General features: G+C 40.2%; 1 protein-coding gene across 1 annotated transcript in view; it reads left to right on the top strand.

Annotated features, from left to right (window-relative positions):
- EDNRB (endothelin receptor type B) overlaps positions 1 to 21,115 on the top strand; it is a 138,994-nt gene extending 117,879 nt beyond the window's left edge. Inside the window, exons 6-8 of the mRNA XM_085622076.1 lie at positions 5,585 to 5,718; positions 9,644 to 9,752; positions 18,082 to 21,115. Of these exons, the coding sequence (XP_085478202.1) occupies positions 5,585 to 5,718; positions 9,644 to 9,752; positions 18,082 to 18,213 (375 nt within the window). The 3' untranslated portion in view covers positions 18,214 to 21,115. The remainder of the gene's footprint in view (positions 1 to 5,584; positions 5,719 to 9,643; positions 9,753 to 18,081) is intronic.
- The last annotated feature ends 519 nt before the right edge of the window (positions 21,116 to 21,634 follow it).

Genomic DNA, 21,634 nt, shown 5'->3' with positions numbered 1-21,634 from the left:
AGTACCCAGCCTGAACCAAGTTAAAAGCCGCCTATCAAAACCACCTGGTACAAATGTTAAATATGGTTCAATGTCAAAAGTGGTTAAAATTAACTGATGTTGTTTTACGCTAGGCTTTAAAATCTCTTCTGACATTGTTAATGTGCCGAGGTGCTGGAGACCCTACTTTCTTAATTTCTGTCTGGGGATTTCTTGCATTGAGTTTGGGTCGGTAAAATATTCTCTGTGCCCTAGATCGGTCATAAAATTACGCACGTGCCTAACCCAAGGAATTTTCAAAACCCCCCCTAATTTAAGGCAGTCTTGTAGTATCTCTCTATTTAAATTGGTTTCCTCCTTTAGCCAAATCCTATGCCATAACAAGATGGGTTCAAGTTTTATGAGATCCAAAAAAAACGGAAGACCCAGCTCGTCATGGCAAGCAAAGGATGGGGTACCAGCTGGAACTGATAGAAGATATCTTAAAAATTAATTTTCCACTACTTGAATCGGGTGGACATTAACAAAACCCCAAACTCCCACCCCATACATTGCCGATGTAATACATTTGGCTTTATATAACTGAATTCACTCTGCTGGGGGTTTCCTGCCTAGCTTCTTAGAGAAGGAGGTGAGGGCAGCTGTTGTCTTTGCAAACACCAACTTTTTTGTTAATAAAGCTTGAGCCCATGAATGAGTAAATAGGATACCAAGGTAAGAGAAGCTCTTGGTTGTAGCTAACTTCTGCCCATCCACGTACATGCCCCTTGGCCTTATTCTTCTCCCACCGCAGTTCATAATGTATGTCTCTGACTTATTAATTGAGAGACCTAGATCCTTCATAAAGTCTATAAAACTGTCCAGGGCCCTCTGCAGACCACTTTGAGTTCTAGATATTAGTACTGCGTCATCCGCAAAAAGGAGAGCAGGTATGGGTCGGCCACCTACTAAGAGGAAATCCTGATTATTCCTGAGCAGTGCTTGTTCCAATCCATTAATATAGAGGTTAAAAAGCAAGGGGGCCAGTACGCAACCTTGCCTGACCCCCCTTCTAATAGGAAAAGAGGATGTGCACTCACCCCCTATGCCGAAGCGCACATTAGCTGAAGAACCACTTTACAAATATCGTTGAAAAAGAATAATATGGGGTTCCACCCCTGCAACATCAAGAATCTCCCACAGTCTGTCGTGTCTCATGGAGTCGAAGGCCGCCGTGAGATCCACGAATGCCAAAAACAAGGTGCCCTTCTTTACTCTGGCGTATTTCCCCACAAGTAATGCAAGATTTACACTCTGCTCAATTGCTCCAAGACCCTCTTGGAAGCCATACTGTATATCTAATAGGACCTGACTATCTTCTGCCCATGATTGAAGGCGCTCCAGTATTACTCGGCCCACAACTTTTACCAAGGAGTCCAGCAGCGAAATAGGCCGGTAACATTGGGGTCATTACGGTCCCCTTTTTTAAATATTGGAATTATAATCGATTCCCGCCAGGTCTTTGGCATCGCGTCCTCACAGCTGGCATTAAAAACCTGGGTTACTATAGTCCCCCAAAGAGCAATGTTTGACTTGAACAAGTCCACAGGTACTCCATTGGGGCCAGGAGCTTTGCCTCCCTTGCTCGCTGCAATTGCTCTCTCCACCTCCTGCAGAGTGAATTTCAGGTCTGCTTTATCCACCTTCTCTCTTGGGATAGCAGGGTAAGTTACATTAGTGAGCTCCTGCCCATCATAAATCTTTGAGTAGTGTCTAACCCAGGATTCCTCAGGTAAGGCGATTTCTATTGGCTCTAAGAATGGAGTTTTCACTGCACGCCAAAAGGTGGCACTATCTTTCTATAGTGCCGCACCATGGAGTGATTCCCAGGCTTCTCTTCTCAAAGCGCATTTTCTTTCATTGAGGGTCAGCCTGTAATCTAATCTTGCCTTCTTCACATTGTCGATGATTCTGGGCTGCCTGTGTAGCTAATTTTTTAGGTTGGTATATGCTTGCATGCATTGTTTGTTGAACCACCCATGGCTCCTAACTTTATTCCGATGTTGGACGAGTAATAACTCCCTTACCCCAGCTGATAATGTCTGGAATGAAGATAATATGCTATTTGGTGGTGCTGACTCACTCAAGCAGGTGTCGAAAGAGGTTTTATACTTAATTACTAGTTGTTTCATAACTGCTTCAGGGTCGACCTTAGACCACCGTAATGTGTAACCATTCTATTTTTTTAATTTTACCATTCCTGGGTATTCTGTGGGATTGCTTACCCTTTGAGACCTATGTGATGGAAAACTAATTGTTAGGCAAAGGGGAAAATGATCACTCATGGGGCTATCCCCTACTTTGTAGGAGTGTATCCTTGAAGCATAGTTACGAGATGCAAGTATAAAATCTATAGTCGATGATAAATCTCTCCTGTTAAATGTAGGAGGCATGGGGATCGGGTTAGCCAATCTGTCGTTCACAAAGCCCAGTTCATTACTGACCATCAGATTGTCAAGCAATTCCCCTGACATTGTGTGGCAGAAGTGAGTGTTACAAGTACCTTCTTCGTCACTAAAACCACAGATTCTGGTATCCTCATGGGAGCATAGGAGGCAATTAAAATCCCCCACCAGGAGAATCATGGTATCTTTTGGGCTATCATTGTTTGCCACATTTAGGTCACTTGCAATATTTTTTACTACCTCTCCAAACTCCACTGGAAGAATGTTATTGTAGAAAATAATACAATGGGTCAGGCTTATGTATAATTTGATCAGTTGGTAATATCTGTTCCCCCACTTTGACTCCATTTTGACTATTGCTACATTATTCGATAAATAAATACAGAGCTCTCCCTTTGCTGTACCCCGTGGTCCCTTTTCTGCAGCCACATGGAGTGTTTTGAAGCCATTAATGTGAATTGGATCTATTGTCCACGTTTCCTGTAAGCAAAGTATATCGTAATTTAGAATCAAATCACACCATGTTTGGTTATTCACCTTATTACACAACCCTGCAATATTCCAGGATATAATCTTGCACAAAGTGCAGTCATAGTTGAGCAGGGAACCATTTCGGTCTAGGGTTATGGGGGATATACTTGAATTTCCCGTGGGAGTCTTTACGCGTGTTTGGGTCTCACATGAAGCAGCTATTGGAACTATGCTATAGGTACTATATGCTCTCTCGCACGGTAACAAAAAACTCTAATATAATAGGTGGTGGATTAGGCACTGGTTCCTCCGAATCAAGGGTGCTACCTTTAAGGGGAGTTACGTCGCCACAAGATCTACATAGGCCCTTGTCCTGGTTCGGGTAGCTATTTCCTGGCACCAGTCAATCGATATCCTCTAGAGTGTTAAAGATATCGCAACAATTGCTTACTGGGATGTCATACCTATTTTGCCTTAACCCGGTTGATCTATCTTCCTCTGGCATATACTGTGGGAATCTATATGGTTGGTAGGAGAAGCCCAGGGGTAAGATGTTTATCCCCGATGTGCTGACTGCCCAGTCACCCCCTTACCTAGTATAGTTCAAACCAGAGCTGGAGTCCTGAAACTTAAGACGACACAATCTCCATCTAAGGTTTTTTTAGAATTACCTACCCAACCAATCCGCCGAGCCATCTTAAACTCTGCGAATAGCGGGTTTGTAATACATGTTCTGGCACTTAGTAGATGCAAAGACTCATTCCTAAGTGTTGACCAATGCTCCAACTCCCCCGATAACAGGGGGGAACATTGGCCAATACGATCGTGTATGGTGTTACTTCTGGAGGAAGGTGCAAATTACTACGGTCAGCTAAGTGACCCCTAGTTGGTTTCTGGTATCTTGAGTCACTTAGGGTCTGAACTCCCTGTTTATAATTATCCCTGGTGGGGAGGATCTCTTTTTGTGTATTTCGCGCCCGCTTACTGCCTCCATTCAGACCCTGTACAGGCTGTGGTTGGTTATAGGTGGGAAGTGGTTCTCTTGGGTGGAGTGATCCTGACCCAGCCGGAGTGTTGTGTTTAAGGGTGGAGTCTTGTTGGTACTGCCGAGACACGCCCCATTTCCCAGTTTTCTATTTCTAATCTCCTCATGATTTATACCCTTGGGTCTACTTGTAGAGGCGGTCATTGTACTACATTGATAGGTCCCTTGGGGGATTAGGTGGGGACTACCCACCCGATTTTCCAATTTTGCTACACTCGCCTCCAGCGCCGGTAATTTAAGCATTAATGGTTTCAAGAGGACTGATATTACTGTTTCCAACTTTTTCCAGAACTCCGTATTATCATTATCCTGGATTAAGATAGGGGCTGTTTGAGCAGTGTCTTTAGGTGCCAAGGAATGTCCTGTACAAACCTGCGTTTCCATAGCCATATGATTATGTCCCATAACCTTTGAAGGGGGAAAAATGTTCTTAGTAGGACACTGGGCTTTTCTTTTCTTACATGGCGGTGCTGAGTTTGTCCCTTGACTGATTTTAACTTTATGGCCCCTAGTGACTATATTTGGTCTCATGATACTATCAGATGCTTCAATTCAGTCAGCTACCTCTGCGTCGGATGCCGGTGAGTGGAGGTCTCCCGGCAAGGGAGAGTTATGCTTGGCATTGATGTTGTCCGGGGGGGCATTTACTCTCACGTGGGGACAACTTGGATCTAATGAAAGCCTTCACTCCGTAAGGGCAATTTCATGAATTAAAGCTGACTCTGCCCTTAATAGGGAAGCATCTAGTGTCCCCACCACGCCCTGCCCTGTGCGCTTACTCCTGATTTCCTCCCCCACGAGTCTATCAATACAGAACGATCTGATACAGTCTTTGGAATAAACAGGACGCTAGTTATAAATTAGAATTAAGAACAATAACAATCAAATTTCAGACCCTGTACCTTGAAGGCTCAGTTCAATTCAGGTCAGATTCAGCAGGTGTCGTTATCCGCCTCTAATTCTATGGATATTGGTAGCCTGGCCCAGCCCGGCCTCCTTCGGCCTCTGACGGGCTCGGACGGGCCTGCCCTTGCACGTCCCGTGCTGCGGGAGCCCTCTGAGGATTTTATCTGTGCCTCCAAGCGCGTGGTGCAGCCGTCCGAACCAGCGTCAGGGTCAGCGCTTGGGAGCCTGGGACCTGTAGTCCTGTCCTGCTCCCCCGCCAAAAGCAGCAAAAGACGGTGGCAGCAGATGGTGGCTGTTAACACGGGCATCCCTAAATGACATAGGCGGACCTAGGGTTTGGCAGACAGGACACTTCTTCACATTTGCGACAGAATTCCCTATCTGACAAACTTGAATTCAGGCCCTGTTTTCTTCATCAACATCACAGGAACAAAGAAAACTCATATTTTACTCTTGCACCACATCAATGAATGCAAACCTATGATATTTTCTTGATGGGAAGAACGATTTGATATATTTGTGCAGTTTGTATACACTGCTGTTATCAGAATTACTTTGTAGTCAAATCTCTGCTGGCTCTTTACAATGCAAGCAAAAATGTGGCTGATAATAAAGGCAGAATAAAAAAAAAATCTCGGCTGTATTAAAGGAACAGGTAGGTGCATAATTAACATTGGACTGTTTTTCCAGAGTAGATACATTATAATTTCTTGTTAACACTGATATTTTTTTCCCCTAGAGACGTGAAGTGGCAAAGACTGTGTTTTGTCTTGTGCTTGTTTTTGCCCTCTGCTGGTTTCCACTCCATCTCAGCCGGATTTTGAAGATGACGATATACGATCAGATGGACCCCAATAGATGTGATCTGTTAAGGTGAGACCAACATGTGGTACAAATTGAATATAATCAGCACAAAAGTAAAAGCTCAATACCTGTTCCAGACCGAAATATGGACACAATGTAATAATGTAACGTCACAAAACAGCCAGTGGTTTTTACACACGTACTGCTTTGAGTCCTGACCGACATTTTGCCCTGGAAGTGATGCACAAATCAGCTGCAGCGCAAAATCGCAATTTACAACCTCATTGATACACATGCAACAGGATTTGTTTTGCGACTCATTTCATATGGCTGCGAATGCAGGGCTGGAGGCCCTCCTCCATCTCAGCATTTTATAGGGCATCCCCTGAGGCTTGTTTCGAAAAACACATACTGGTATTCTGTGTATGGATTTGGAGGAGCGTTAGCCTCTCTGGACCAGTTTGCATATTAATATAATCTCCTATAGGGAGTCGGTATTTGAGCAATGGTTTATGACTGGATTAGATTCAATAACAAATTGCAAAGCAAGGAATGTCCTTTTCTTGCCTCTTATCATTTTCGCGCGTTATGAGTAGCAAAGTGCACTTTGCGAGTAGGAAAGACATCTCCAACTTACACTGTCCCTATACCAGTGCTTAATTTGTTAAAAAATATACTTGTCATGGCCTTCATCAAGAGCACACTGCACCTTGCACCAGCCATTGCCCCTGCCAGCGTTGCCAATGACAGTACCAACACCACTACTAACCATCACACTCTTACATTGCAAGTGTGACAATACTATTCCAGGCCCCCACAGCTGTAAGAATGGCTTGGGTGGTGGGTATTAGTCATTGTTAATGTATATTGAATGAATAAACAGCTTTTGTTTTCCTCATACCTAAATTAGGCAGACAGAGCCTCCATGTGACAGACTGTCATAAGCCCAAGTGCTGACACTTAAGTGCCTGTGCGGAGAACCGGCACTTAATTAATCCCTGGACTGCAGTGTTGCAACTTCCCTTTTTGCAGTTGCAAAACCTCTGATTTTCAGAATTCAAAACTGATTGTTATCTTAGAACCTAAGTCTCTTATTGCCCTCTGCAACTTTAGTGTCGTAATTTCTGCCCACCATTGAAAACAATTGCCCATCAATCACCTAAAAGCAGGTCTGTTAGAAAACAGTTGAATTTTCAGTCTAATTGTTTTGAACTCATAGTTGGAAAATGTTTGCCGCTCAAAAGACATATGTTTGTGATAATGTAATTTAAAAATCTAACTAAAGAATTCAGAAACTAGGAATGAGTTAATGCCTGACAAAGCTGAAAGTGTCTTCATCCCCAGCTACTGGCCATGAGATATTATCTCATACGTCTCTGTTTTTCTGGCGAAACATCATGCAGTAGTTATTCCAAAACAGTTTTAGAAAACCATAACAGTAGAAGCGGAAGTCTAGTAGAGTGAAGGGCAGAAAGAAGACAAGCTTTGACAAATCCAACAGTTCTGTTTTTTGGCATTTGCAATTTTTTATTTAATACATAGTCAAAGTGTAAAATTAATTGAAAACGTAATAAAACGTAAAAATGTAGAAATGTCTATGGTTAAATGCATTTGTCTGGAAACATAAATAAAAAAAGCCCATCACTAAGATGCCGCATAAAAATGAAACCCACAGATTCAAATAATATACTTCCCATCCTTGGTGCTCTTTAGACACCCCAGTAGTTACTAAAAATTGTGTTACTTATTGTTATTATTATACAATGAGAAGTACTCAATAGAATCTCATTGTGGGAAAGTGACATTACATCTCAAAAACATTATTTACAAAGTTGCTTGTGCACGAATAGTCTGAATGCTGGGAGAAACAGAAGTGAAAATATGGCTGTGTGCTAAAAGATGGCTGCAAAATTAAGCCAGCTGTTTTAAAATCAAGGCCTACACTGATAAATGTTAGAATAAATGCAATCAGCTTCACATACATGTTATGTATTATCATGTTAATACTATTATACATAGAAGTCTTTGTCAACTCCATTCTCCATGTACATACCCATGCTCCCTGCTTCCTGCCCTCCGCTTCTCACACCAGCCTGCCCACATGGTTAGCTTGCTGCCCCAGTCACCCTCTCTTCTACCCTCCATTGTCTGTGTGCCTTCCCCCTCTCTCATACCCTCTGCAACCCAATATGCTTACACTGTCCCTGCCACCTGCTTGTCCTAATTTATGCTTTCCAGAGCACTAACCATAAATTCTGTAACAAAACAAACCTCTCATTTTGTTCATTTCTAAAGAAAATGCGTTAAGTTTTGATTCCATGAAGATAGCTTCAGGTGTGCCATATTTTTGCTGTAATGACACATTTTAATGCTGCAGTTGTTTATTAGAACACTGTGGGTAGTTGCAGTAGCACACTGGGGAGTTAACTGACATATTGCTGATGGTATTCAAAGTACTTGTTTTTGTCTGTGTTACTTGCATGGTTGAGAAATACATTTGAATACTCATAGAAAATCCACATTTAAGCTTGCTAGAGTCCTAACCATAATTTCTATGACAAAAAAACTTTCCATTTGATTCTTTTGTAAAGGAATTGCTTAACGTTTACAGCTTTTGAATCAATCAAGCTAGCTTCAGGTTTGCAACATATATGTGATAACTACAGAATGTTTGCGCTCAAGTTGTTCATTAGAACCCTGTGGGAGGCTGCAGTAGAACACTGGGGAGTCAAGTGACAGACCGCTGGTGCTGTTGGACGTACGGTTTACTCAGAATATCAGATTTTATTCTCACAGCTGAGTAAGATAGTGTGAATTTATAGAAAATGCGCTCTCATGTTAGCTTCTGGAGCTCCTTCCATAACCTCTGTGAGAAATTCATGAGAGGAAATAGTTTTCTCTCAAACATGGCTCATCAAATTCCAGCAGAGGACCAGTATTTTTCACTGGGAAAAATCACCTTAGAACACATCACAGTTCCTAATATGAGTGTGCTACCACCAACAAATAATTGATATAGCTATTAAAATCTGTTATCACCATTATATGTATGTGCTCCTTTTTGTGACTCTCAAAGCATGCCATTAACTACAATGCATTTCAGTGGGGGCCCTTGCCCCGAGATTTGTAGTGGCTGTTACAGCATGTTGTCAATATTGTAGCCAAGCGAGGGTCCCTTTGCCCTCCCCCACATGTCGCTTGGGGTCAGGGTGTGCTCAGCTTGCCCCCTTATATATTTTTGAATTCATTTTCATGACACAGGGACAGTGTCCTTGAGTCCTGTAAGATTCTGGCCAGCCGGGGCTTCCGGGCCGGAGGCGGGGCTTCCGGCCCAGAGGCGGAGTTTCCGGCCCGAAGGTGGGGATTCCGGCCAGTGGCGGAGATTTAGCCATGGCCAAAATCTCCGCCTCCGGCCCGGAAACCCCGCCTCCGGGCCGGAAGCTCTGCCTCCGGTCCGGAAGCTCCGCCTCCGGGCTGGAAGCTCCGCCTCCGGGCCGGAATTTCCGGCCCGAGTGCGGACGTAAGTTTAGTAGTCGTAAATCCATTCTGTGAATAGCAAAAGTAGTAAGTTTATTCTGTGAATCGCAAAAGTAGTAAGTGCATTCTGTGAATACCAAAATGGTACTAAGTTTAGGATTTTGTCTTAAGTTTGTTCTGTGAATCGGACCCTTTGTTTTCACCAGTCATTAGTGCAAGTCCAATCAAAGCAGCAAAAGGTTGCCAGAATCGTTTTCTTATTTTACAGGACATGTCAGGTATTACCAAAATAACACACAGATGTATAGCTACTGATCCTGGCAATCATCAGAAAGGAATGCAATGCTCAGGAGTAGTATGCTATCTGCTAACCCAAGACATTGTAGACGGTCTTCAGCGTTAAAAAGAGATTTAAAATTACCCCTACTCATGCTTCCCTTGGCATACCACAACCACATACCACAACCGGCCTTTCAAGGTTTATTATTATAATGTGTTCCATTTTGTATTTCTACAGCATTTTTCTTTTGTTGGACTACATTGGGATCAATATGGCTTCTCTAAATTCATGCATCAATCCAATTGCATTGTATATGGTGAGCACAAGATTCAAAAACTGCTTTAAGGTAAGATTTAGTTCAAATTTTGCATCAACTCATTTAATAGTTTTGATACATATAAACAACACTGCTGAAACATACAAACTAGTTTAATGACAATAGAAGGGAAATATTAGTATTTTGCAAATGATTTCAAGGTATCTGATTTCTCTAGGACTTTGGGTACCCAGATATTACTAAATTTGACGTGTTTATGTCAAAATTGCCTAATGTCTTGTAGCTTACATTATACAAACTGATGATTGATTTTCGACACAAAGAGGTTTGAATAACGCCTGGCAATAGGTGCAAGAACCTCTATCGTCCCATTTGCACTGGTTTTGCTGCCAAGGTTTTGGACTTGCATTCCAGTTCCTTTTTATTGCACACACACAAATGATTTAGCACCCATTTGTATGCATGGGTACCACATTTCATCATGTTTTATTGTTTTGTCTAAGGAAAAAGAGAGACCGCAATTAGGGGCATATTTATGAGACGATTGTGTCACATTTGCACCATAAAACATTGTACATGCGTGACGCAAACCTCTAATTCAGATATTTGAAGACATGCAAAGCCAACTCGTGAGGTTTTGAGTGGCTCCAAAAATCTGGCAGAACACAAAGCAGCACAAATCACTACATTGTGTTACTCTGCCATGGGCATTGCATAGGTGTTCCTAAGCAACTAGCATGGCTTTTGACACATTCCCAGATTTACAAGACCCTGTAAAGCTGGGAATGCGCCAAAAAGATACGCCTCCCAGGAGAGGCGTAACTAGGAGAAATATCTTTATTTCTCCTTGTTACTTCCTCTTTCTGCTGCATCCTGCAACACACATAGATGGAGGAATATGCCTCTCAGCATTGTTTTTGTGCAGGAAGGTGTCCCATCCTGCATCCAACACAGACACCCTTGCACCATGGTGCAACGGGGCCTGTGTTGGCACTAGGCAGCCCATTGAGGGCCAGCGCATGTGGAAAAGTCAGGAATGCAACGTATGCATTAAATACAGTGCATTCCTGCCTTTTCCCAGTGATGCAGTGCAGCAAGGTGACTTTCTGAATGCGCCACTTTTTCATAAATTTTCACCTTAGTGCTTAATTCAAAGCTAGAAATGCACTGAAGACAGATGCAAAATATGTTTGTATTTATTTTCAGTTTGCAACGAAGATTCTGTCTTCTGAGCCATTTTTTCAAACTTATATCCTGGGCTTCTCTGTACTAATCTGCTCTGAACTTTGTAAAACATAGTGAAGATTGCTCAATGAGTAGACAAGGGAGAAGATGTCCCATTGAACCTTTACCAGGTTCAATCAGTCAGCATTTTCTCAGAAACTGCATACCAAACTGCTCCCAATTTGAAGAATATCAGGATTCGTGATGTACTATATCATTTTAATGCTCTTAGTAAAGCAAACAACTGTGATAAAGATAGCTTCTAGGCTTTGAAACACCAACAGAAACAGAGGCAGAAACAGGGATTGCAGTAAAGACTTAGGGGCCGATTCACAAAGGTAAAATGAGACGAAAGTCTAACTTTATGACTGTCGGTTCTCACAAAGGGCATTTACTACTCGTAAATGCCCTTTGTGAATATTGAAAGTCGTAAAGTTTAACTTTTGGTATTCACAAAGAGCATTTACGAGTAGTAAGTAGTAAATGCCCTTTGTGAATACCAAAAGTCATAAACGTAGACTTTTGTCTCAGTTTACCATTGTTCATTGGGCCCATAGAGTACAATGGACCGATGTTTCCCATTATTAAAAATTGAATATGGCATTTAATGGTAAAAGAAAAGCATTCCAACGTTGGTGAGGCATCTTCTTCAGATGGTTTCTGGTAAACTGTTCAATATGCAAATTATCTCATTTCACACTTAAAAAAAATAAGTGTTTGTATCTGATACTGCATTTGCCTCACTTGCTAAATTTGCTTGCTCGCAGCAGTGACTGTGAGAGTCAGTCTCTGTTATTATTCTATCCCACCCACCATCAACTCAGGGAGGATAACTGCAGAGTGGGTCACACCTGAGGAAAGGTCAGGCAAACAGCAGGTAATGGGTAGGCCCAGCTGTGGTCTGACAGAAGCAGAAGGAGGCTTGGGCAGGTCCCTTTTCCTTGATTCTGGCTCTTGCTGTCCTGGCCCACTTCCTCATTACCCTCATTACTTATAGAATGCATGGGTAAACTCAAAGCTACCATCCCACCACCAAGAGATGCTCCCACAAAGAAATTGCAATCTACTCCACGGAGAGAGTTTTTTGGAGCGGGTGGCGGGACTAATGGGAAATTGAACATACTGAGTCCATAATTATTGTGATGTCCAACACCAGCTCTAAAAAGTACCAACTATTTTGCTGACATCAACAGTGTCAGGGTCCAGTTTCATACAGTGACATGGTTATTGCTAATGTATATTTTCAAGATGTGAATTTTTCCAATAAGAAAACCCAAAGGCAATCTCGAGGCGATACTAGCTCAAGATATAAACAGCATGCAAACAAGCCTGTATGTTGGACTTCCAGTCATATTTGGACATTTTTATATCAAAATTAAAGGATTCTTTATCTCCTTAACTGGCATTGAGCAAAGATTGGCCAATATCGAACAGGCTATTTCATATGGACCATTTCTTATTACCCCACACATCCAGACCGATCTTACTGTCAAACTGCAATTCAGCGACATTCCTTCGTTACCTCTCTTGTGATTTCTAACAGGTTATCTCTTCCTGATTTTCTTGATACTATTGATTGACTTTCTACACACAAGGCACCATATATGCACATAAGAAATAATGATGTTATAGGTAGAAATTATGTGGCTAATTTACTATCACCTGATAAACTGAATGCTAATGACTCTCTTCTTGACGGTCTTAGTGTTATCCCATGAACCACAGTAGGCATATGATCAAAAATATGTGCTTCTGCTTGTCAATTCAACATCATCATTCTGCAATAGAATTGGCCAACTTCCATCCCTTTTGTTGAAGGATTTGAACCATATGCACTACCAGCTCATCTATCGAAATCTGGCAAGGCCAAATACAGACTGTTAATTTGGACTTCTTTTTCTCTCAAAAGAGAGGTCTAAGGATTCACAGGTTCTCCAACATTCAGATCTGTGATTTGAGATTAAAAGGTAGTACCGTATTTTGATTAAATGTTTATAATGACAGCCTTACCTCATCACATTAATTGCATTTTCAAAGGCTGTTCATTATATTGGCATCATCCGCCACTTAAGCTACAGAGTTTGGAACTATTTTCTTAATAATTCTGGCTCGTAATTTTAACTTGACAAAGAGTGGGTTCCATTTTAGATGTATGTGTACCTAAATTAAAACAACAAGGAGTTTTTCTAGTGCACCTATTAACACAATGGAACTTGTACAATGCTAGAAGTATGTATTTACAAACTTCCACTGGTCCTAATATTCTAACAGGTTCTGCCAGAGAATCTACAAGTACTATTGTTGACTACATGTTTATCTCAAGACATATTTTAGGAATGTTAATTGATTGCAAAATGCTGATGGGGCCTTTTATTGATTATAACCTCATCATAGTACTAGTTTGCATCCAGTATTATATTAAGATGATTTTCACACTGATTCCTCACAAGAACAATTGCATTAGATGGTGGTAAAGGTTATGATGACAGAGCAGAAATCCTAGTTGGATCCTACTACAAATAATTTGTGATTCTTTATCAGTGATACTCTCTAGATGCTCCAGCTCAACCACGCGACATATTCACTAAGCATGTGTACATAGTTGAGACCATTGCTAGGATTTTACTCTTTTTGCTGGAAAACCAAAGTGTAGAATAGTGAGTCAAAATTTGCATAAAGCTTGAAGATGGAAACTGGCAATAAAGAACAGGATAACAGTGGCAACTGTTCACCTAGAAGGAAAGCTAAACATAGAAACAGGCATGATTTGCACAGGAGTAGGCTTATTTTACAAGTGGGAACTCAATTAGGAAGTTTTACTCTGGGAAACACCAGAGATGATCTGCTACTGCGGAAAATGCTAAATGCCATACCTTCATACCCATGTTTAAAAACCCATTCTCCCTGGGACATGCACTGTCTCTGAACAGGTCAAGGCTATTTAACTACATTCTTTCAACCCATACTGTTGTTGCTGAAAGATATCAACAAATGCAGTGTAGCAGAGATAACAATGGTCCTCATAGCCCTGATGTGATCAAGCCAACCATGGTTTTCCTAATTAATGGCAATGTCCTAGGGACATGTAAAACATTGTTAAAACTTGCAATGTCTAGGGACATGTAAAACATTGTTAAAACTTGCAAACCTTCTAACAATAGAAGGAGGAAAGATGTTCTACCCAGAGAAAGATATTTTATCCAGAGACAGATTGACTATTCCTAGTGACATGGCTCCTGAAGACAAATAATTTGCACAATTTCATCTGTCAGGTGCCTGACTATAATTAAGGAGGCAAATGAATGGCAATGCGCAAATGATATGCTGCAAAATGGCTAGGATTTCTCTACTGGAGCCAACAACAGAGATCCACAAATAATGCAACTAGTGAAAATAACATTGTACGCTCCCTAATGCACTTGGTGGATTACAAACTAGCTTCTGCATTGCTGAATGTTCATTCATTGACAATCGTAGCAGACATAATGAACCAGAATAATAATCAACTTTTCTAGATGCCAGCCATTAAAAGATTTCTAGAAGGGGTTCAAAAAAACACTGGCCTGTATTGAGCCCACGTCCAAACTAAACATATTTCTAATACAACACAATCCAACAATAATGGCTCCCTGAATATTTCCTGCCTCTCTTACAGGGACACTGGCTATTGTTCTTAACAACCTTTGTTTTTAATCCATTAATATGCCACCCTGGGTCAATACCCACCCTCAAGTGCAAGACTTCATTCCACAAGTGCTTGTCTGGAATATTATATAGGTATGGGAACAAGTCTGTGCTCTCCTGTGAAAGAATGGAATGGCTGAGCGCTTAATTTTAAGATAATTCAAATCTTCTGTCCAACTAGTTACTTTGGCACTTTGCCTGAGTGAACTCTTTATCTCGTTAAACGAAACCACTTCCCTCCTTCTATACACCTCTCTGGAACATTCAAGCACTTTTGCATTATTGTCACTTGATTTCTTTTCACAGAGAAGGTTGTCATTATCTCTGGTGAGATTTGCTCCAACGATTTGTTGCATGGGGTCCCATCTTTAAGAGACAAATAGAAGCGCAAAGCTCTGGCATCAGTCAGCACACTCCAGGCTACAATTCTCAACTCCCGCATTACAGCTTGGATCATAGCATTTTTAGGGAGATCAAAAAGCAATTTTAGAGAATTACCTTCCAGCCCTTCTCGCCTGTCCAAAGCCAACACCACTGCTCCAAATAAGGCCTGTGGAATTAGCTTACCCTGAATAACTTCGTTTAGTGGCTCCACGGTGTGGCTGCCAAATTTACAGTCATATCTTTTCACCCCATTCGCTACTGTAGACAGAGCAAGCCTCCAAGTAGCTATTTGTTTATCCAACCTCAGATCATCTGAAAAGGTTAGCCCTAGATATTTATACTCTCTAACCTGCTCTAATCTTACATTGCCAAGGAACTACGTATATTTCCTTTTCCTCCTAGTGAAGAAAATTGCTTTTGACTTATCAACATTTATTGTAAGTTTATTTTTAAGGCAGTAAGCATTTAGGGCATTTACTTTCTGTTGCAGCCCGATGGGTGCAAGATTCATCACCACCAGATCATCTGCATACATGAGGCAACTAATGTGCCTACTTCCAACCTGGAAACTGTGAGTAGCACGCAGTGTCTGGAGAAGGTCTGCAATAAACAGAGTGAATAGCAGGGATGCTAAAATGCACCCCTGTCACAGGCTGTTCTCCACTGGAATTTTCCTAGTCAGATTTCCAAGCCCGTCAAGATCAATTTGAACCCAATTATCACTATGCAGTTTCATCATCTGTCCCAACAAGGGTCCAGATATATTCCACTGTTGTAATTTGTGCCACAGTGTATCTCTTTCCACCTTGTCAAGAGCTGGTTAGAAGTCAATGAAGCAGCAACAAAGGCCACCTACCAACTTTATGGACTTCCTTGTGACTCCCCACAATGTGAAACAGTGATCCATTGTGGAATGCTTCCGCCTAAAGCCTCCTTGCTCCATTAGATCGCGAGATCAGACGGTAGTTAGCTGGCTGATCCGTTTTGCCCTTTTTATGAATGGGTTTTTACTATAGCCCCCTTCCAAGACTCTGGAAGAGAACCCAGCAGCGTTACCTGCTCAAGATGGATCCCCACTTGTTTGGATCTTTTTTAAATATCGCCGATGGAAGACCATCTGGCCCTCCTGTCCAGGAGATTATATAGGACAGAATTACTGCGCTCTGTGTATTAGCTATCATTTCGATATCAACTTCAGAGTTAGCCTGCATCACTAACCAATTCTTTGTGTTTCCACCCCTATATAAATAGTAGATAAACATGCACCAGACTTCTTAACTTACTTGAGCCTCTAATGAAGATGGTGAAGAGAGGGTTATGGAGTTCACTAGCCGCCAGAACTGTTTACTATCCTTGTCAGCTATTGTCGCTAGCATTGCTCCCAGTTTAACCTACAAAACTCCCTCTTTTTATGAGCACATTAGTTCCGATAGCCAACTTTCAAGCGAATCATTTCTATTCTTAAATTATCATCATTTGAATTTGACTTCACCACCCTTCTACCCTCCCGACATTCATCATCAAACCAAGAATTCCTTTATCCTTTGGACTGTTACCTAGATATGGACTCCCTTTTAACAGCTTAAATTGCGCTAATAATTTCTTCATTAGCCTACAGTACCAATCCAATGCATCTTGGCCTACATCTAAAGAGAAGGGTTCAAAATCCACTCCAGAAAGGTCTTGCAGTGCATCTTCCATATTCTGAACTCTGATTCTCTTGTGGTAAACCACCTTCAAACAGGTTATAGCATATGGATGTGCTGAAAGTACCTATTTAAGCTCCAGACAAAGGGCAAGATGAACGCTGGGCCCCATATCTGCAACTCTAAAGTTTTTCACCCAATGGAATTTATGAACTGAGACCATCACATAGTCAATGGGCATTTACTATTACCATACTTAAATGATTTCCCAGCATTAAAAATGATATAGGACACAATAGATAAAAAAAATAATTTGAAGACAGAGCAGATGTCCTGGGGCAGTTTGGGCTTATGCTCAATGCCATAGACCCTGCCTTTGGTTGACGTACAAAAAGAAGAAACTTTCCAGAGGCCTCATTTAAAGTTTGGTGGGTAGGTACTCCATCACAGTTATCCTGCCCGCCTAATTACAAGCTCACTACATCCTAATGAACTTGCAATAAGGTGGACGGGATATCCATCACGTTTGTAATCAAATATCAATCTGTCAAACTCTAAATCAGACCTTAAGTCAGGATTTCCAAACACAACTACTAGACTGAGGACTAATGCAAAGCATGTGATTGTATAAGAGTTACACACTTCAAAACTATCTTTACAGATAAGTAACCAGTTTCTTTTACTGTACATTGTTATTGATTGATAACAACAAATGAGGCATATAAAATGAGGCAAACTTGTTTGTAGGCCTCACGGAGAGGATCAAAGAGGAGGAATAAGGTAGTGATGATGACAGTTTTTCTCCTGAAAGAATTATTTCTCTTACTATCCCAAAATTAACAGTGGTTTGCTGCTTGTGGTGATTTGCTCCTGTATTATATGTCACACTTTGGTCGGAGTTTAATGCTTAGTAGATGAATATACTCATATCTGCAGGTGAATGTTCTCTTTCTGACAGAGAATGACTTGTCTAATCTCCAAGGGAAATTTTCCAGGTAACTAGCTAAGTTGACTATCATTAACTTGTAACCAGGTTTTGAGGAAATAAATGGAATGGCATTTGCTGAAAGGGCTGCAGACCGCTAAACTAACTGGAGAGTAAACAAATTGGATATTTCTAACTTTTTAAAACTAAAGTAAATTTCCTTGTTTAAGCTGAATGTAAAGTGTTCACCAATTCTATCATATTTGAGTAAACAACGAGAAATCTTATTCATCATGTTTTGTATAAAACTTTACTTGCAGAAAATAGGAAGTCAAAGCTATTATTGAAAGCTGTCTTACTAGGTATATGGGAGGCATTCCTTATTCAAATATGCACAGTAACAACATATTAAAACAAACTGTTTTGAGCAAAACAGCATCTGTGAATGATACTTGTGTGCCACAAGAAATCACAATGTTTTGAATACAAGAGCCATGTGTAACTAAAATTCCTTTTATTCTCTGTTCAAAACTAGTCATGTTTGTGCTGCTGGTGCCAGTCAAAAGACATGCTGCCTTCAGAGGAAAAAGTTTCTTGCCTGAAGTTCAAAGCCAACGATCATGGATACGACAACTTCAGTTCTAGTAACAAGGACAGCTCTACATAGGACTGAAGGGAAGCCTGGACTTTGCCAACTCTTACTTTTTCTACATTTAAAATTAATATATCGACGCAGCAGCGACTCTGGGATTCCAAATGTATTGTTTCTGTGTAGACTGGAAGAGGACAAACGTACTGCGTTAAACATGTGCACATGTTCGACTAATACAGGAATAGCCCAAAAGGAATAACAAAGAAAATTAAAATGAACAGCTCAAGCACTTACACCTTTTGGATGCTGCACTTTCAGGTCCTCGAGACAATCTTTAATCACTTCACCGACGGCTTATGCAAGTCAAAATGTTTTACGAGATTCTTTTTGCAATGGGGACTCGAAAGAATTAATTAAGTTGAAGTCAAAATATTTCTTGCATCAAATGGCTGATGTGGCTTTTATGGTTTTCAACCACAGAATCAACAACAGATAAAGTGAAAATAAGTGTAATAGAAGCTTCTTAACCCCCTTGTTTCTAGAATTAAAATGAATGCACTGGCTTCCATGTTTCTTTGAGAGCCATAAGTTGTGTATTGAGCACAGTGTTGTGGTGAAGTGTGTGTTCCAATGCAAGTACTGAAATCCAACCATTTTATTGATGCAGAAGAGCAAAAGTGATATAAAACAATGCCCACTGAATGCGTTGGAAAATTATGAACCAATGTAGGGTAGGGTGAAACATATCAGAGGACAATGCATGGTAAGAATGGTCTGAAGATTAGTACAGCAAAGTTTTGCCAAATCTTCGACAGAAACATTATGCTTATTAGTATGCAGTAAGATTCAACAGTTTATGAAGGTGCCCCCAGTGGAAGGGAGTTGGGAGTGCCCTATTGCTCCTATGAGTAGAAATTGTTGCCACTGTATTAAGGTAAGAACCCAACAAAATATCACTTCTTCGAGGGTAACACAATGTCTTGCAAAATGCACACAATTGATGCAGCCCTAGACATTGCCCAAGAAAGGAAATACAATAGTATGCGTTGTAGGACAGGGTCCATATTAAATGCGTTTTGTAAAATAAAGTGTCCACTTTATAAGTTATAAGTTTGTGAAGTGCTTAGAGAAATAAACACTTTGTAAACATATTATTCAATACTGTATTACTAAAATATTACATCATGTTCAACATTAAAGTTTATGAATTTGCTGGATTTGTAATCAGCATGTAAGCTCATGTGGGGTGTGAAAATGCATTATTTTAGAATGTAAGGCTACATCTGTTAGAGATCTCAAGTGTGCAAGATTGATCATCATTTAGTGACTCGTAATCTCTATTTGTACATCTTAAAAAATGTCAATGAATGTGCCTTATTCAGACAACATTCATATTGTTCCAGTCTGAACATTTGCTGAAAGGAAGGGTGAATTGGCTCCTTGAGCTGTAATTATTTAGTAGCAGATACCATGACACTCATGTCAGAAGTTTATTCAGGCCCGGTCAAAAACGTCATGTCAGCCTCTTAGAGTATGAACACCTGTTTCTAATTTAAAAAAAAAAAGTCCTACATGGAAAGAGGAACCAGGGCAGCTCTAGCATCTACATCCTTATAGTGGTATGTGATGTGTCAGCCTCCTATAAACAGGACAGACTTGAGCCAAAATCTTTATATGCATTTTAGTGTTCATGTGCAGGGCCCAGAAAAGCCCGGAGTCTGGGGAATAATGCCATCTCTGACCTCCTTCTGACAATTGTCTACCATGTTTCCCCATTTTCTGTACAGTGCAAGTAGATTGTGGCAAATCTACTTTTAACAAACATTGAAAAACACTTAATTCCTGAATTAAATGTCAGTGAATTCATAAACAGACTAAATGGTTTAGCCTCATAAATCATCAAAGTTGCTGAAAGAGGCATGTGCGTTCTAAAAAAAAACCGCATAGACCACTAACCTGCGATCGTTTTGATCACAATAGCAAAATCTCCACTATTAAGTAGTTTAATGGACCAGAGCTCTGAACAAAGATATTATGTAATATGAAAAATATTTGGTTAGAAAACATCTTTCATCCTTTTGAGGGCGATCCATTAGTATTCAACTAGTATTGTTGGGTGATGCAAATGTGCACAGCTTCAGGGGGTGTTTGGGTGTAACACCCCTCAAATAAATGCATTTGTGGCCTGAGAGTTGGGTGTGGGGCCCTGAGTTGGGACTCCTATGCCTTTGTTGTTTTTTCTCTTCGTTCTTATTTGACTAAACGTTTTTAACTAGTTATGTTTTTATCAGGAACTTAGACAGAGGCTCACTTAATACAAATGAACCTGTTTATATCCCAAACCTTGGTCCTCTCATCTCTTCCCCCTTCGGCATACTATTTTTTTTAGTTGGGAAATGTATTATTCACACCCCAAATCTCATTGACTAAGCTACACACCTGGATGCAAACACCATTTATCAACATCATAAGACATTTGCAACTGTATTGTGAAGTATAATATATGTCACTATTATGTACCTTCTGACCTAGATCCATTGGAATAGAAGCAAGATCAACTATATTGTTTGTGCTTGCTCTACGTTATGACACCCTAAACATTGGTTTACTAAATATATATTTTCGTAACCAAACCAGCATTGTTAGATCGTTGTAATAATTATTTTAATGCAGTGCACTCATACTACTCGAAACGGGTAACTAATGACATCCTGAAATATAAATTGATCAGTATTATTTTCATAAAGTTATATGTCTATATTTGTATTTAAAATGTATAACTGCATACAACAAATGCGTGTAGAACTGCTTTGATTAAAATACAACTACCTGAACTTATGGAATACTTTGCTAATAACTTTGTATAGTCTTGTAATATATATGTGTGTGTTTATATTCTTCTAGAATTTAATCTCTAATGTTTTTTATACCAGTCATCAACATATATTGACAAAAATAAAAATGTTAGTTATTTTTATGTCAGTCTACTTGCTTAAATTATTACAGTTTTTTATCACACATGCACTGGTGCGAAGAAAGGAAAGATTTGCATAAATCTATCTTTAGCCCTCTTTAAAAAAAATATGATATCTTGTTGCGAAATTGCACATATGAACCAATTCTGAACAAAATCTATTGGGTAGTTTTTAAATTCTATTTTTGAGCAATCTAATTTAAAATCGGAACATTCTAAAAAAGTAAAACATGATTTTACTTGACGTTTGCACATGTTTACATTGTTCCGAATTTAAAAAAGACAATGTTCACAATGTATCACATATCTAATCTTTATTTTTTTATTTGAAATGTCAATTTAGTTTCCAAATAGCATGGAAACTCTCAATAATCCATTTGGCTTACTGTATACATGTTCACATTACAATGTAAAGCTTATTAAAATAATTACAAATGTTACAATTACCTTTCTATGCCCTATCATAACTTTCATTAGCATCTCCAAAGTGTAGCCTTTAAAAAGGAATGTTAGAGGCATGTG

This window comes from Triturus cristatus, chromosome 8, assembly GCF_964204655.1.
Source record: "Triturus cristatus chromosome 8, aTriCri1.1, whole genome shotgun sequence".
In the NCBI taxonomy this organism is placed as follows: domain Eukaryota; kingdom Metazoa; phylum Chordata; class Amphibia; order Caudata; family Salamandridae; genus Triturus; species Triturus cristatus.
Note: the sequence above shows the minus strand (reverse complement) of the source record. Positions and strands in the feature narration are given on the sequence as shown.